We start from the raw sequence: 15,443 nt of genomic DNA, 5'->3' as shown, positions 1-15,443 counted from the left end.
CAGGTCAAAATGGAGCATTAGATTCAGGTGATTTTTTGGTTGTAGAGATACTCGGTGAGATGGAGAGTGACATGACTACTTCTTGCCATGGGCTACAGCTTGAATAAATAATCAAATTATCAGAGATTTGACAAGATATAGTCTAATTAATAACCGCATAAATTCGATCGATTTGGTGAAAACGTCTGGTACTTTTTGATACCGCATAAATTCGATCAATTTGGTGAAAACGTCTGGTACTTTTTGATAAACAGACAAACACAACAGGGAGACTTTTTATAATAATTAAAAGATAAGGATTTAAAATCACACCAAATGAGCAGACATTTATTATCCCAAGCAAGAGTTGCATTAACCAATTTATTTCTTCGACTTGGACTTATTGGAAACTGGAGAAGACGCTGTCATCGACGGCTCTTTCTCTTTGTCTTTATCCTTGACCTTTTCCGTATTATTTTCAATGTTCGCCTTCTTCTTATTGCGCTTCCTTAGACCGGCGTAATCTCGCGTCGACTCCAGCATGTCATAATAATGATTCACAGGCTCAAACCAGGCGTAACCCAGTTCTGGGGATGCTAACCAAATGTGTTTATTCGGATCAGTCAGTACCAGATTTCCAACTGGACAATTGTCGACAAAATCGCAACTCAATGCACTTGTATCTGGATAAATGTATGAGCCTTTGCCATTGTAGCTCCAATCTTTGATATATCCTTCATATCTCGAGCCATCTGTGTAGGAAATGTTCGCTACCTCACTACCAAATTTGTCGCCTTCCCATATACCTGAGTAGATGTCACCCTCAGCCGTTGTGTAAACACCCGGTCCTGAGAAGATATAATAATTTGTTATTTTCAAACACCTGTTGTTTTCTATTTTAGTATGAATGATGTAGTAAATATTTGTCCATACATCTCTTTCTAACTCTCTTATTAAAGTTTCAAGACCAATCTCTTATCTTCGTCAACGTCAATACAGAGAATGCTGTTCGATTCACAGAGTACAACATCCATCGGAGAATATGGAGTGGTTCCATTTTAGTACTACGCGTCTAATAGGTTACTAGGTAGGTACTTCAATATTTGTAAGGTTCTGAGAATATCTTGGTTGAGTTTAAGTACATTTAGTCAGATGCATATTTGCTTCTTACGGTACGTATAACAAGTTGCAACATTTTTGTTCGTTGTAGTGACGTGTGTGGCATCTCCACAGCTAGCTAACTGACAACCACAACCTTCACTTTTTAGGTTATGCACAAAGTAAGAATCTAACTTACACGAGCTCATAAATGTATTAAATGCACGGGCTATAGTAGCGTTCACTTAAGAAAATAATGCAACTAGACGCAATAACATATCAGTCCTTTCTGATTATCATTCGGTGGGTGCCAGAAATTTTATTTTTCAGTAATTACAATTATCAACGTTTCATATACCTTCGTGATGTTATTTTTATGGCAATAAATTTATCCTTATTCTTCTCACTTTAGAATAGCCACTTCCATATCCACCCGTGGATGTCGTACGAGCCGACTAAGGGATAGCCCTGACAGCAATTGACAGGCAACAACATTCTCAAAGAGGCTTGACGTCGACTAGTGCTCGTCGTAAGATCATAGGAAATCTTTGAAATATGAAGATAGGTATATTTTCCGCGAACCCTGGGCTTCGGGGCATCACAGGCGCGATTGCAACCGGGAACTTATTCAAAAGTTGTTTGTTATGTGGCCCATGTACTGATCAACATTTGTTGTTAGCATACAAACAACCAAGTTTATAGGTTTCTGAAGAACTTGTCATTCCATAGAGCCAATGTTGAATCGTTACTTGCCTCATTAACACGTCTGTTTCCAGCTAGTATTATTATAAATTTCGATGGTTTCCAGCAATGTGTGAACCTAAATTTTGTTGAAATATAGGTACCTACCTCTATACTCCGCGGAAGCCCAGTTGGTAATCACGTAGAAGAAATAAATAGGTACCTACTTAGAGTCTTATGATCACAGATTCATATCTCATAGTTCGGACTAAAGAGGGCACTAGGTACCATGGATTGCATTAGAATTAATGGCATAATTTGTCAGGCATAATTTTCATATTTTGGTACCACATTTTTTTTTTCAGAAATTACATAATTATCTATTGGCACAAATAAAATTATTGTTAATGCATACTTAATAATTCATAATGCATCTCGAACAAGCTGGTAAATATATTAGTTAGATATACTTAAATAAAAATCGACTTATCTAACTATACGAAGTGCCAAGATGTTCTTACATTTTTCCATTTAGGCGTGGGGTCTACTTGGGAAACACGGCAATGCATACAAACTCATCATTTGTAGTAATTGGGGCGTGACAATAGTGATATGGAGTGGAATGGATCGCGATACGGTACATTAGACAAAGCAATGACTGACAAAATGTCCGAGCGAGCCTGATTCTGGTTCCATGAGTTGTAACCATTAAAATGTCTCTTTGTATGTTTGATGAACGTGTAGGAACAAAGAACCGAAACTAATCTTAATAGTTTGGTCCTTTTTAGAAAGAAATCGAATTGCCGTATACCTACATACTCGTACCTACTTACTAAATCAAAATCAAATCATTTATTCAGAAATTAGGCCTTCACAGGCACTTTTTCACGTCATATTTAAATTAGATGATGTTTACCAAAGCTACAAACTACTACTTAGGTAAGTACCTATCTAAAATACTATAAAAATATTTTCATAAGTCATCCAAATTCTTACTTACATAATTACTTATACCAGTGAATCTGATGAAGACCATTACCTGGTCCATATCCCTAAATTTAATCGCTCCTTTTTTCCTTTCAAAATAAGATATAACCTTACCCGTTATTGAGATGTAGCAAAGTGATGTAAGAGCGACCAAGATACCTAAAGTTGCAATATAGACAGCAGATTTATAAGCTAACCAGACATTTTCAGACTCCTATCCTTTTTCTTAGCCTCAAAGAATCCATCGTAGGTGTCGCCGGTTTGATGCGTGAAGAATCCTTCGTCCTGCACCACCGGCACTTCTTTCGGCGGTGGTTTCTTCGTTTCTTCTTCCTCGAGTTCATCCATGGCTCTGCTGAAGAAGGGTGCTTATATTATCTGGATTAATTGACCGGATTGGCGATCGTTCCATTTTTATTTTGCCGCCTTGAATCATCTTCAATTTCAATTATAGCAACCATCTTCTGGGCGGGAATAGACCGTGCTAATTTCGCGTCAATTCCTACGGTCCTGAACCCGTGATACCTAATAAGAATAGGTACCTACTATTTGTCCACCTAGTCTTATTGAGATGTACTTACTTAGTCCTAAAGCTTCTAACCCAAAGATAATATTATCATCGAAATAAGTTAACAACAAAACTACTATGTATCTAGAATTATAATAATACGTGTAAGGCATACTTTTTGTTAACGACGATCCTAAAATTCGCAAAATGGGTGGTATTCTAATAAATTATGTCGCTTCAGACGCGTGACATTACGTCCATGACATGAGCAGTGTGCTAATTTTTTTGCACGCAATCTTTTTCCAGCCATGAAGAGCCTCGTGTATGATCTAATTAAAATGTAATAATTTCTGTAGGATAAATACGTTGTATCTAATTGTATTGCTCTTCATTATTTCTTTTATCTTAAAAATTTTGTGGCGCCACACTTTCAACAAATTTTGACAGATGGCGATGCGAATGAAGGTGCATTGCGTACCTAGTTTGTTTGTAAGCTTTTTTACCGCAAGAAAAAACAGCAATGTATCTAGAAACTGCCAAAGTTTAGAAAATTGTTTCCCGATAGTGTTTAGCCGCCACGAGATTAAAGTTTGAAGAAATCGTCAAAATATTGAGTTCATTAAAAATTTCAATTCGAATAATTTATTTCTGAAGTCCAATACGCCATTAATTATGATGGCTTTGCATTGTATTTTTGGGAATAAACTGTAAATACCTAAATCGCATCGCTGACTATAATATTACCTCAATCGCAACCTAAGTCACGATTATGACTTAACGTTAGCAGAACCGATAACGTGGTGTGTATATCTGTACTGTTGGTACTATAAAAAATTGATATTCTATAAGAGGTTATTGGATATCGGTAGTCTTTTGCTTTTGGAGACAATAACTGTACGACGGGCAAAGAGTGATGTGACTACTATTTCATATTCGGTCATTCCCGTTCGTCATGCCCGGTGGCAATTTTTTTCAAAAATATTCCATTCGTCCCCGGCGGGAACAAATTATTACTCGTATGTGTAGACTTTATAATGGCCTGGCTCTGTGGTACGGACTTCACAATTTTGGTCCTAATATTGGTAGCTTTAGGATTTGTGTGTTACAATGCATATTTAATTTTTAGTGTAAATGTAGGTTTTGCATTCTTGTTGTTCGTTTTAATATCTGTTGCTTCTTAATATTGTAGTTTCTTTGTTTACGTCTGTAATTTATACACTTTCTGAGTGTATGTAGGAAAAATTTAATTAATATGACACTGAAATAAAACATACACATAAATAATAAATAAAATTATTTAATTTCACTAACGTCCATAAATTTATCTGGCAGCGTTAAACACGACGGTAACATAAAATTAACACCATTATCTTATCTGCGCTGCGCCAAACGATCATGTCTATATACACTCTACGACTATCCCGGCGAATAAATAACAAGCATAGGTCTCGCCATTGTATACTTATTGTCAAATATGCTGTCAAAACTCAATAGTAATGAACAATGTAATCTATTCCTGTCTTCCTCTCTTTTCCAAGTTAAACTGTAGTCTGAGAGCCGGAGACGGAATACGGTCTGAAATGAATTATCACTTTTTGACATATAATTTGGCAAGCTGTATCCCATACTAATAAAGCCTGTTTCCAAAAATACGTATTTGATGATATTTATATATTACCAGTTCGGAAAAATGTTAATAATTAATTCTTGCAAAAGACGGCTCGGTAAGTTTTAGCTATATAATATGTTCATTGTACAATCATTCCTTATTTCACTAAATAAATAAACAGTTATAATATCGAGTGAGCAAGTCCTTCGCACAGAGAATAAGATCGATAATAAATAGATTTGAAAAATAAAACATGATGATTATATCCAAATGACGAGGTCGAAACAAGTACTTGTTATAAAAATGAATACAATAAATATAAAACTATAATGAAACAATGTAAAGCTACAAAATATTCAGTAAACTTATAAAAAAAAGATAAATAGGTACACAATAGTTATCACCCTAGTTTTCTAAGTAATATGTAAACTAGGGGATAACCACCCTACGACACCGCAGTATAACAATTCCACTATCGAAGGACAAGCTACTTTGAACTATAAAATCTCATAACAATTTGCTAAATGAATATTCCTGACGATTAAACGAATACATTTTCGTATAAAGATTTCGTATAAAATTTTATATAAATAGATACATATTTTAGAGTAAAAATTCGTTTTAAATATGTTTACGAATAGTTACGTTTAATACTATCTAAACATTTCAAATTAATCATCGAAACACTAATTAAATTGAAAATATCCAAAAGGGATAAACGTTAATCAAAATTTTTTTTTCATGTTCGATTACTGAAAATTGTACCTAGGGCACAAGAATTAAGATCAATAATCGACAAATTTCGTCGAATTTATCGTTTTATAATATGCTATGACATTTATTCCCACGATATTATTCACTAAGCAAATTGTATGTGAGCTAGCCAATCGCATCAGTCGGCGCCCGTTCACAAGATGATGTGCGCAGGGTCTTCTAGATTGTCTTTGAGCGCCTTCATCCACTGCGCGCCGATCGCTCCGTCGATAACTCTATGGTCGGCTGAGGCCGTCACTGTGATGAATCTCGCTGTTCTGAATCTACAATTAAAGAAAAATAAAATTAATAGGGAGAAAAATAGAAACATTATTTATAATTTACACATTATTTATTAGCCTCTACAATGCCCATGTTCACACTATTTAACTTAGTAATCAAAGATCCAAAATCCTGAAAAATTTCTTGCTTCAGTAAATTAAAAAATCAAATAATTAATGTTTATATATATGTTTTAATGTAAACTACATAAAATAATTCATTAATGTTTATCTTTAATACGAGACGGTGGAAACAATCACAAGGCGAAAGAAGAATATCGTAAACAATGTTTAAACTACCGTATAAAAATGTGCTTCCCGATTACGTAAAAGCGCGTACAGTGTGAGAGATAACAACGCACGCGTGTTTTACACATTCACACTACGTGTCTGTATAATTGTACATTATATCAATTACCCTTATCTCAATATAAACATAAAATCAAATATTCAACAGAAATTCCTACAACTGATAGATGATAATGTGTCTGTATAAAAACTGATTTTTCATAACTATATATTTTGTCAAATGTGATGACAAAAAATTTAATTATGAAGAATTAGTTTTGATCGCTATTGGTTGATAAACACCAAAGTGTTGGTGTGATGATGGTGTGTCCAACTGGAAATACGAGGACATGAGAGAGATGAAAAATGTTGGTACGAATTCAACACTTACCCATGTTCCGCTTTCTTATCTTGGATGACAAGTTCTTGCACTCCACCGCACGCCAATATTAACGACTGAGGTGGGTTGATGATCGCATTGAAATGCGTTATACCTGGAACACGTGTATTTCACATTACTTGCTTTGTAATTAGGAAATTTAACTACAAGTAACTTCACTATATCAGAGCCAAAAAGCTTACCCTAATATACTTTAGTGAAAAAAATTTCAAAACACCTAATTGAGAAAGGTGACCAAATGTAATTAAATTATCGTGGTGTTTTTAGTACTTTTGTATTAATGTGAAGGAATTAAACAACACTTAAAACTTCGAAGTATAATGGCAAAATTAAAAATAATGTAACACATTTTTGAGCTCATCCAAACGCTCTCTTCTAAGTGGCGTTATGGCGGTATATAATGTAATAATGTGTTGTACGACTTTGTGAAATTACAAAGGTAATTAACTCTTTGTAGATATGTAAAAACAAATTATTGGACTGCTCTATGGCCGGGTGGGAGCTGTGCTATGACGCAACGACAATTACTTAATACTATTGGGCGACAGACTGATGTAGGGGAGGGGGCGGACGTGCCGCGTTACCCACGCATCTACCTTCTGCCCCGCGTGTCACACAACTTTTGAAAAAGAAAAAGAAAAATAGCATGGCTATGACGTTACTACTCACCAAACATGCCCAAGTTCGACAGCGTGACGGTGCCTCCCTGGTACTCCTGCGGCTGTAGTTTCCCGTCCTTTGCCTTCTGCGCGAGCTCCTTCATGTTCTTGGAAATCTGGATGATGCCGATGGAGTCCGCGTTGAAAACTATCGGCGTGATCAGCCCGGTAGGGGTCGCCACCGCTACACTTACATCGACGTTCGAGAATCTTGAAAAGAGAATAGATAATTTGTATTTATTCGTAATTTTAGGGACCTGTGGCCTGGGAATAAATGTTTTATTATTATTCACTAGCTACACCAAGGTTCCGCCTTCGTCGAAATTTTGGGATAAAATCGTAGGAGAAAAAATACTAAAATAACTGCCAGGATGTTTTCTATAGAAATCCAATATATTTTATGTGAAAAACAATAAACATACTACAATTGTAAATGGTAGTAAGATGAATGGTAGTAGGACAAATTATACCAGTTTGCAATTGAAGAAATTATATAAGGCCGCTTTTCGTTACACAACTCTTTAAAAAGATAATAAAAAATAATTAATTTCAACAGTGGTTAGATTAATAGTAGTAAGTTTACTATATTGTGTTTCTATTTTGCGCCGCACAAATCTATTTGTACTAATGGTTAGCTGAAGAATGCTTTTAGCATTAAGTTCACCATTTGTTAATGAGTTTACTTGGAACAGTTTTCCTCCGTGGATAGTACTTACTGTCTAATGAACGAATCCATCCAGTACGCGTTGACGGCCGGCACTCTCTTGCACGCCGACGCCACGGCTTTCACGATGAAGTCGTTAACGGAAACCTGACGATATTCGACATTAATAGGGACGACGAGTTCTTTTTTATTTTTAAATTGGCTACACAAATTTGTTTATAATTCTTATCGTGGGGATGAATAGTTAATGGGTATATTCTAAACTGAAAGTTACATAAAGAAAACAAGATATTTTCGATCTCTCTTACTTCCCATATTTTATCGGGCACAGGGCAAGGACTATATCGAAACCCTTGAAAAAGTTTTGGGGACTCATATGGAAAAAGAGAAAATTGAAACCGAAAATAAGTACAAACCTTGATGCCAGCCTTTTCTTTATCCAATTTTTCATTGACTGCTTGCCTCAGTGCTAGGGTCTTCTCAATATTGCAGGTCATAGACAGTTGGTAGTGGGGTATCGACTGTTTGGCGGCGGATAATCTCTTGGCGATAGTTTCCCTCATGCCAGAGAGGGGTACGTCGACATAGTTGGAGCCGGGCGTGGGCGCCGGCGCCGGCGCCTCACGGCCGGCAGCCGGCGCGTCCGGAGCCCCGGAGGCGAGTCCTGCCAGATCACCGCTCTTCAGTGAGCCGTACAAGCCAGACCCCTGCCCTATAGGTGGCATGAGATAATGTTATACCTACTATGCAGCATGATACGGATGACACCAATCAAAATTACTTATGATTCTATAGCAGTCTTTTTCGTGAAATGTTAAAAAACAGTGCTTTAAAACTAAAATTCGTTTTGTCTCGATCTTTCAATGTCAAGTATTGGAAAGTGATAGGGACAAAATGTAATTTAAGTAAGTTATGTCTATAGATACTCATAAGATCAATGTATATATTTTGATCTGAATGTCATCCGTAGTATTTCACATCATACAAGGTGTGCTTTGCCACTATTTAATAAGTTTTAATAATTTAAAATTTATTTTTGCATAGAAAAAATAAAAGTAAATAAATAAAATTATATCATACCATCTACTAATAAACAGGGCGTATTTTATAATGATTTAAAAATGCAGAAGAAGGCTGCTTATCTATTATAAACTTTATAATAGACAAGGGGCCTTCTTCTGCATTTTCAAGCGATAAAAAGTATGAGGTCGATAAAAGGTATAAGGTCTATGCTACGCCTGAAGGTCTAGACTATCTAAGTGCCAAAGATAATCAAAATAGGTCCAATAATTTTTTTTTTATTTGTTACAATCACAAAATTAATAGGAATATACATAAATATAAAGTGATAGATCTTGAATGTTAATAAGGATTTTGATCTACTTGAATCTCAATAAATTACTCTAATTAATAAGTTATGTGCAACAAAGATAATACGTAGTATAACGTTGAAGAGAAGATACAAGGTCAATCGTACCAGGCGACTTTGTTGATTATAGCCAAGTATATTAGTTGATGTTCTTATCCATATCGAAAGAGATAATTTAACTTGTACAGTTAATCGTTAATGTAGTTTTACTACATTGTCAGTAAAGTGAGTGCCAAATACACATGCAATAAAACTTATTTTCTATGAAATTCGACATAGATACTAAACTACGCCCGCGTGAATTTCCCACGGAACAACATGTTTCCGGGATGAAAGGTACCATAATGTTCTTCTCTGTTAATCAAAATCTAAAAAATTGGTTGAGCAGATAAAGCGTGCTTTACAAACTTACTTTCGCATTTACAATATTAGGATGATCCAAAATTGTCCAGGTTAAAAATAAATCTTTAATTTGAAAAATCTGCTGTGTTCCGAAACGAACACGAACTGCCAAAATTACCAGTGTCAACGCAATCAAGCAATCAAGGGTGTTCTTATATCTTAGTAATACGTCCACAGGAGGAAATATTAGGTCCTTCCATATGAAATTGGCGTTTGGTATATGAGGAACAAAAAGTGGAATATTTTTTAATGTAATATATTTATTTAATCGAAGTAAGAACCATTATTATATATGCACTTTTGCCATCTCATAGTTGGTCATTGATCCTTTACTAAAAACACCATTCGGACGGGAATCAATAAAATCTTTGAAGGTGGTTTGGACTGCCCTATCGGGGTTGAATTTTTTCCTTTGGAAGAAGTTATCCAAAATTTGAAAAAAATGGTAATCTGTTGGAGCAAGGTCCGGGGAGTATGGTGGATATCTTAGACATTACAATTGAAGTTCCTCTAATTTGGTAGCCGTCAGTTGTACAGTGTGTGGTCTAGCGTTGTCGTGAAGCAGCAGTGGCGTGGAGCGATTGACCAGCCTCGGTTGTTTAGCAGCTAGCTTTTCCATCAGTTTGCAATTGCTGACAATAGACGTCTGCCGTAATCGTCTGGCCAGATTTGAGAAAACTGTATTGAACGACATCGGCACTAGTCCACCAAACTCTTACAGGTAATTTTTTTTGGGTCAATTTTCGCTTGGGGCAGGATTTGGCTGGCTGGCCAGGGTCCTGCCATTGCGATGAGCGTTTCTGATTATCTTAGAGAATCCACTTTTCATCACAGGTTATGATTTGATTTAAAAACCCTTCATTATTGTGCCGGTTAAGTAATGTAACGCAGTAGTCGACACGCGTTTGCCGGTTTGCTTCACTCAATTCGTGAGGTACCCACCTTTCAAGTTTGTTAATCTTCCCAATTTGCTTCAAGTGGATTAAAATTGTTTTATCACTAACACCAAAGCCTGAAGCTAACTCGGACGTGGTTTGCAATGGATCCGCTTCCACAATAGCCTTCAATTCTTCATTATCAACTAGGGTCTCCGACCGTCCACGGGGCTTGTTCTGCAGGTCGAAATTTCCAGAACGAAAGCGTTGGTACCAAAAACGCACTGTATTTTCTTTTGCGACACGACCGCCATACACATAATTAACCCTTCGAGCCGTTTCCGCAGCACTGGTGCCACGGTGGAACTCGTAAATATAACGTTATTTCAAGTTTTCCATTTTGTAAACTGAGTGACGCAAACAGAAAAATCAGAAGAAAAAAAAAGAACAAATGAACGACGGCTAACGAAACACAAATACATGTGTAAATAGCCGTATAAATTAGAATTTGGAATTCCTAACCAAAGAGGAGAAATTTGTGATTAAAATGTCCAGTACAACAAAACGCCAATTTCATATGTAAGGACCTAATATAAGCATAAATATTGATAAACAGACTTAGCAACTGACCTCCAAGCCTTATGTTCTTAAGCTCTGCTAGTCGCTTTGCCATGGGACTGGCGTATACCCTGCCTTCAGTTGCAGGGGAGGGTTTCGGAGCTGTGCCGGCCGCCAGCCGCGTGGCCAGGGGACTGCCTTCGGAGGCCTTGGGGGCTGTTTCAGCTGCTAACCGCTTCGCCATTGGACTGGGGGCTACGTAAAAAATGGGTAGAAGATTTACAATTTCATCCCATTGAGCGAAGGGGACTAGATAAAAAACATATCGTATAATGTGTTATATTATTAGGAAAGTTATTTTAGTAAGTAAAAAAAGTAAAAGTTATTTTAAAAAGTAAAAAAGTACAATAAAATATGCTACTACTATATCTCAACTACGTCTCAATCCTCGTATAATAATACTATGTCTAACTAAATGAGGAAAATACTTATAGAGTTATGTCTTACGTATTATACTTACTATCATACTACATACTTTTATGTAAAAATATATTACCACAGTGCACAATCTTGAACCCTCTTCCTTCGATTAATTGTCAAAAGCATCTGAATTTATTCAGAATAGTGATAACAAATAATTTATTATAATTACCTTCCTCTTCCTCTTTAGGTTTTGGTGGTGGTGGAGAATCTGCGGCTGTGAGAATAAGTTTGTATTAAAACAAAATCTACTTGACTTTAACGATAATATACCTTTCAAACTAATGCATATAGTGACTATCTACTTCTCTAATTATATAAACAATTATCTAATCTTACAAACCTAGTCCATCATATACTACTTGTATAACTACAGCAATATGAAACTCATTTCAAACTCACTCATATAATATAGTAATTCTTCTTGATAAAACATAAAATCCTACTCACAGAATAATCCAAATGCATGCATCTGAAGTACAAGTCAAGATATTTTAAGAAATAATGTTGGGGTTTCCAGAAAACTCTGGAAGATATATCCCTTTCTGGCATAAGTCCTGCTTTGTATGTCTTGTCTCTTTTTTTATTGCTTTCTTTGCATGTATTTCTATGTGCAATAAAGAGTTTACAAACCAATGAAACCTCAGGCGAAAACAAAACTTACAATCATCTTTGAAATCTTTGAAGGCTGCTACGTCGGCCTGGTCTTCTACAATGATGCAAAGCAGTTTGCCAACAGGTACACCCTTGGTGCCAGCAGGAATGAGAATCTTAGCCAAATAACCCTCTTCTGGGGTCTCAAAACCCATGGTAGCCTTGTCTGTCTCAATTTCACACAGGAGGTCACCTTAAATAAATGAAACTATTTTTATTTTCAGTATGTTACTTAACCCATTTGAATCATCAGCATCAAATAAAGCATTTGAACCATTAATGTTATTAAAAACCAAATGATAGGTAAAGTTATACTAATACTAAGAGCTACCTAGATTTTCCTGCTAATCTAGTCTGACGTAAAAATGTAACCAGGATAATTAAAAATTAAAAAAGAAACAGGGAAACTACAGTGTAGCATACCACAAATAAACTGAATTGCAATACCATAAAAAGTATATTGTTCAATCATTATTAAACACACACTTTAGACATAAACTTTAAATAAATGTGCATAAATAAATTACAGCAATTTCAATCAACACTTAGGTTGCAAGACTTAGATAAGAATCTCATCAAATAAAATCATCTTTACTTTATTTTAGTATTTATTTTAGTTGTACAAAGTAGCTTAGGTTTAAACCTAAGCTACTTTGTACAACTTTATATTACATACATAACATTAATGTTATGTATGTAATATAATGTGATATTTAAATTAATTTAACTATATAATGTAATGTATATAATGTAATTATAAAAGAATAAAGGAATAAAATAATATTCAATATATTTCCTATTTCATTAATGCAACTACTAGTGCATATGTAACATTCATAGTGATAAAGTATACCATAGATTTATAATAATAAATTTAACCCATCACAAATAACAGTTGTTTATCTATTGTGTCTTAATTCTCCAGATTCTCCATGATCAACAGATTAATAAAAAATTTGTTGGACTGTCATCAACTTGTAACTATGTAAAAAAATAAACATGTGTGATTCAGAATAAATTTTGTACTAAAAATTAGTATTATCTTTCCCAGACTGATATAGTTAGATAAAACTTACATGTCATACAAGGTAAATAATCTGTTTACCTTCATTGAGTTTGTCACCCTCTTTTTTCTCCCAGCTCACAATGGAACCACTTTCCATGGTCGGGGACAGTGCTGGCAGGTTCACTTTGTTGTGAGGCGGTAGACTCGAGTAATATCTCACTTGGGGGCTCCATTGTGGCACAGCTAAGACTGTCTTACTCTCAGTTGGTGATAACAATCTAAACAAGAAAGATGATTTTAATTTTATTATACACAACCTGTACACTCCTTTTATTCTTACAGATTAACAATGTTCACAGTATTTATTATTGAAAATAAATCAAATATTAGTTCAAATCTGTACATTCTAAGGTTATTAACCACAAAAGTATGTTCCTAAAAAATCTATAAGTATAACAACAGTTTTGTCAAAGGATTCTCATATCAAATAACCTGTCACTACATGAAACTCAATTTCACAAGTAAACCAATTTATCCCATAAGGTTCAGTTTGAAATTCTTGACTCTGTCTAGCCTGTATTTATTTTTCTCTAATCTCTTTTTCCAATTTTAATTTACATCTGTATTGTCAAAGTCATATCATGGTAATTTATAAAGATAAGAAGTTATATAACCAACTGGTGTTGGAAGTGTGTTGGAAGAGATAACAGCATGATCTTTTACACCGAAATAAAAATGGGTCATTCATGGTTAAAATTAACACCTTAAATGCTCTAATGTTGAGGACCCTTTGATCCTTTGTAAAATCAGACAATGGATTTTTCTTCCAAATGAAATAAGTACCTATAGAATGTACCAAAAATGTATTCACTTGCATTATGACAAGTACTTAATAAATAAGGTTTAAACTACAGTGTAATGAGTATCTGTTACAATTAAACTAGCATGAATGGTGTCTGACAAAACAAGAAACAAATCACCTAACAACAAGACTGACATACCATTTAAATTAATAAAATGTCAAAGGCACAGGAAAAAATGGGGGACCAATAATATTATCCTGAATAACATTGGACAATGTGTATTACATGTTTTCTTGATTTTATTTAATTTGCACCTGTTTACTTAGCCCTAAACACTTGTTTGTCATAGTGATAATGATAAAGCCCAAATTATATATTTAATTCACAAGTCCACCATGCTAGACCATTGGAAAATTCATTCTTTTGGACACGTGGGAAGCCGGCGGTTTTAGCATGTGAGATCATGACACTCTCCAAGGTGAAAAGCGTTGACGTTTTGGTTATGCAACTAGCACCGCAGTTTTAACAAGTAAATACATAATGTTTTTTATGAAACATGTCACTATTTTTACATAAGTTGTATAAGGACATTATAAAACAATAACAATTCAGTTAAACTAAGTAATTTATCAGCTACAACTCACCTTTTTGATTGTTTCCTTCTGGCCAGTTCAGTGCTAATGCATCTCGTGACATTTATCCGCACAGCTTTTCTTAGGCTTCCACTAACTGCCTGGGTTTGTAAAATCGTTCGCAGCATTTTTATATGGATAATAAGCTAAAACTAATCCGTCCAGGTGATCGGGACGGCTTATTATTCGTACGAGACGAGTATGTACATACAAGAAGAGAAGATCGACCTTTTCCAAGTTGTAGGTCGTTGAAACTGTCAGTGTCATCATATAATATCGAGTTTTGAACATGACAATTTCTTTTTTTTGTAGGTCACGTCAACGTAGACACTGGAAGTACATTATAAAGAACTAGAAACATTTAAAAGCGTAAATTAGCTTTATTTTAACAAAAGAAAGGAAGAAACCTAAAAGTTGTAGCGGGAGCTAGGTGATTATGCTCGACCGCCACAAAGGGAAGATCTTCCCGCCAGGCTAGGTGTTGCGCCTGGGGAACCGCACGGCTCCGACGGTGTCATGTCGGAGGTTGTATTTATGCTTCCAATCGAAAACGCACTGTCTGCGCGGTCTAGGCTTGTTAGCTGTCCATAGTGAGTCGACCGTTGTGCCATCTGTCCGTAGTGTCCTGGATCACTTGTGTGGCTTGTTATTAGTTGCGTTTGGTCGGCTTTTTACATCTGCGCCGTTGTGCATGTGGCGTGGTAGATGTCGCCACATTACTCCTCCCCAAGACCGAAGGTCTGATGAAGTCTTGATG

General features: G+C 35.5%; 2 protein-coding genes across 4 annotated transcripts; both read right to left on the bottom strand.

Annotated features, from left to right (window-relative positions):
* Positions 1 to 271: 271 nt before the first annotated feature.
* On the bottom strand, positions 272 to 3,564 carry LOC128675264 (uncharacterized). Of its 2 annotated transcripts, none has more exons than XM_053754563.2 (3): positions 3,429 to 3,548; positions 2,943 to 3,100; positions 272 to 827 (listed from the first exon to the last, which is right to left on the bottom strand). In XM_053754563.2, the coding sequence occupies exons 2-3, from the start codon at positions 3,091 to 3,093 to the stop codon at positions 361 to 363; spliced, it is 618 nt and encodes a 205-aa protein (XP_053610538.1). In that variant the 5' UTR covers positions 3,094 to 3,100; positions 3,429 to 3,548; the 3' UTR covers positions 272 to 360. The 2 variants fall into 2 exon arrangements, with proteins under 2 accessions (XP_053610538.1, XP_053610537.1); XM_053754562.1 differs by having other exon boundaries at positions 300 to 827; positions 2,943 to 3,097; positions 3,429 to 3,564.
* A 966-nt stretch (positions 3,565 to 4,530) lies between these two features.
* Positions 4,531 to 14,946, bottom strand: muc (midline uncoordinated). 2 transcript variants are annotated; one of them, XM_053755064.1, is made up of 10 exons: positions 14,699 to 14,946; positions 13,351 to 13,529; positions 12,256 to 12,438; positions 11,764 to 11,808; positions 11,184 to 11,366; positions 8,324 to 8,619; positions 7,960 to 8,054; positions 7,254 to 7,453; positions 6,576 to 6,678; positions 4,531 to 5,899 (listed from the first exon to the last, which is right to left on the bottom strand). In XM_053755064.1, the coding sequence occupies exons 1-10, from the start codon at positions 14,812 to 14,814 to the stop codon at positions 5,770 to 5,772; spliced, it is 1,530 nt and encodes a 509-aa protein (XP_053611039.1). In that variant the 5' UTR covers positions 14,815 to 14,946; the 3' UTR covers positions 4,531 to 5,769. The 2 variants fall into 2 exon arrangements, with proteins under 2 accessions (XP_053611039.1, XP_053611040.1); XM_053755065.1 differs by having other exon boundaries at positions 8,324 to 8,571.
* Positions 14,947 to 15,443: the final 497 nt, after the last annotated feature.

This window comes from Plodia interpunctella, chromosome 14, assembly GCF_027563975.2.
Source record: "Plodia interpunctella isolate USDA-ARS_2022_Savannah chromosome 14, ilPloInte3.2, whole genome shotgun sequence".
Lineage (NCBI taxonomy): Eukaryota > Metazoa > Arthropoda > Insecta > Lepidoptera > Pyralidae > Plodia > Plodia interpunctella.
The sequence above is the reverse complement of the archived record's forward strand: the minus strand, read 5'-3'. Positions and strand labels throughout refer to the sequence as shown.

Bases quoted from the DNA above. Each gene is read 5' to 3' on its own strand.
- LOC128675264 (XM_053754562.1), bottom strand. From the start codon at position 3,093: ATGGATGAACTCGAGGAAGAAGAAACGAAGAAACCACCGCCGAAAGAA. The intron at 828-2,942 runs GTTAGCTTATAA...ATATCTTCTCAG, and splicing joins TAGGAGTCTGAAAATGTCTG to GACCGGGTGTTTACACAACG.
- muc (XM_053755064.1), bottom strand. From the start codon at position 14,814: ATGCTGCGAACGATTTTACAAACCCAGGCAGTTAGTGGAAGCCTAAGA. The intron at 11,809-12,255 runs GTAAGTTTTGTT...TTATTCTCACAG, and splicing joins CAAAGATTTCAAAGATGATT to CCGCAGATTCTCCACCACCA. The intron at 6,679-7,253 runs GTGAGTAGTAAC...CACGTGTTCCAG, and splicing joins GTCGAACTTGGGCATGTTTG to GTATAACGCATTTCAATGCG.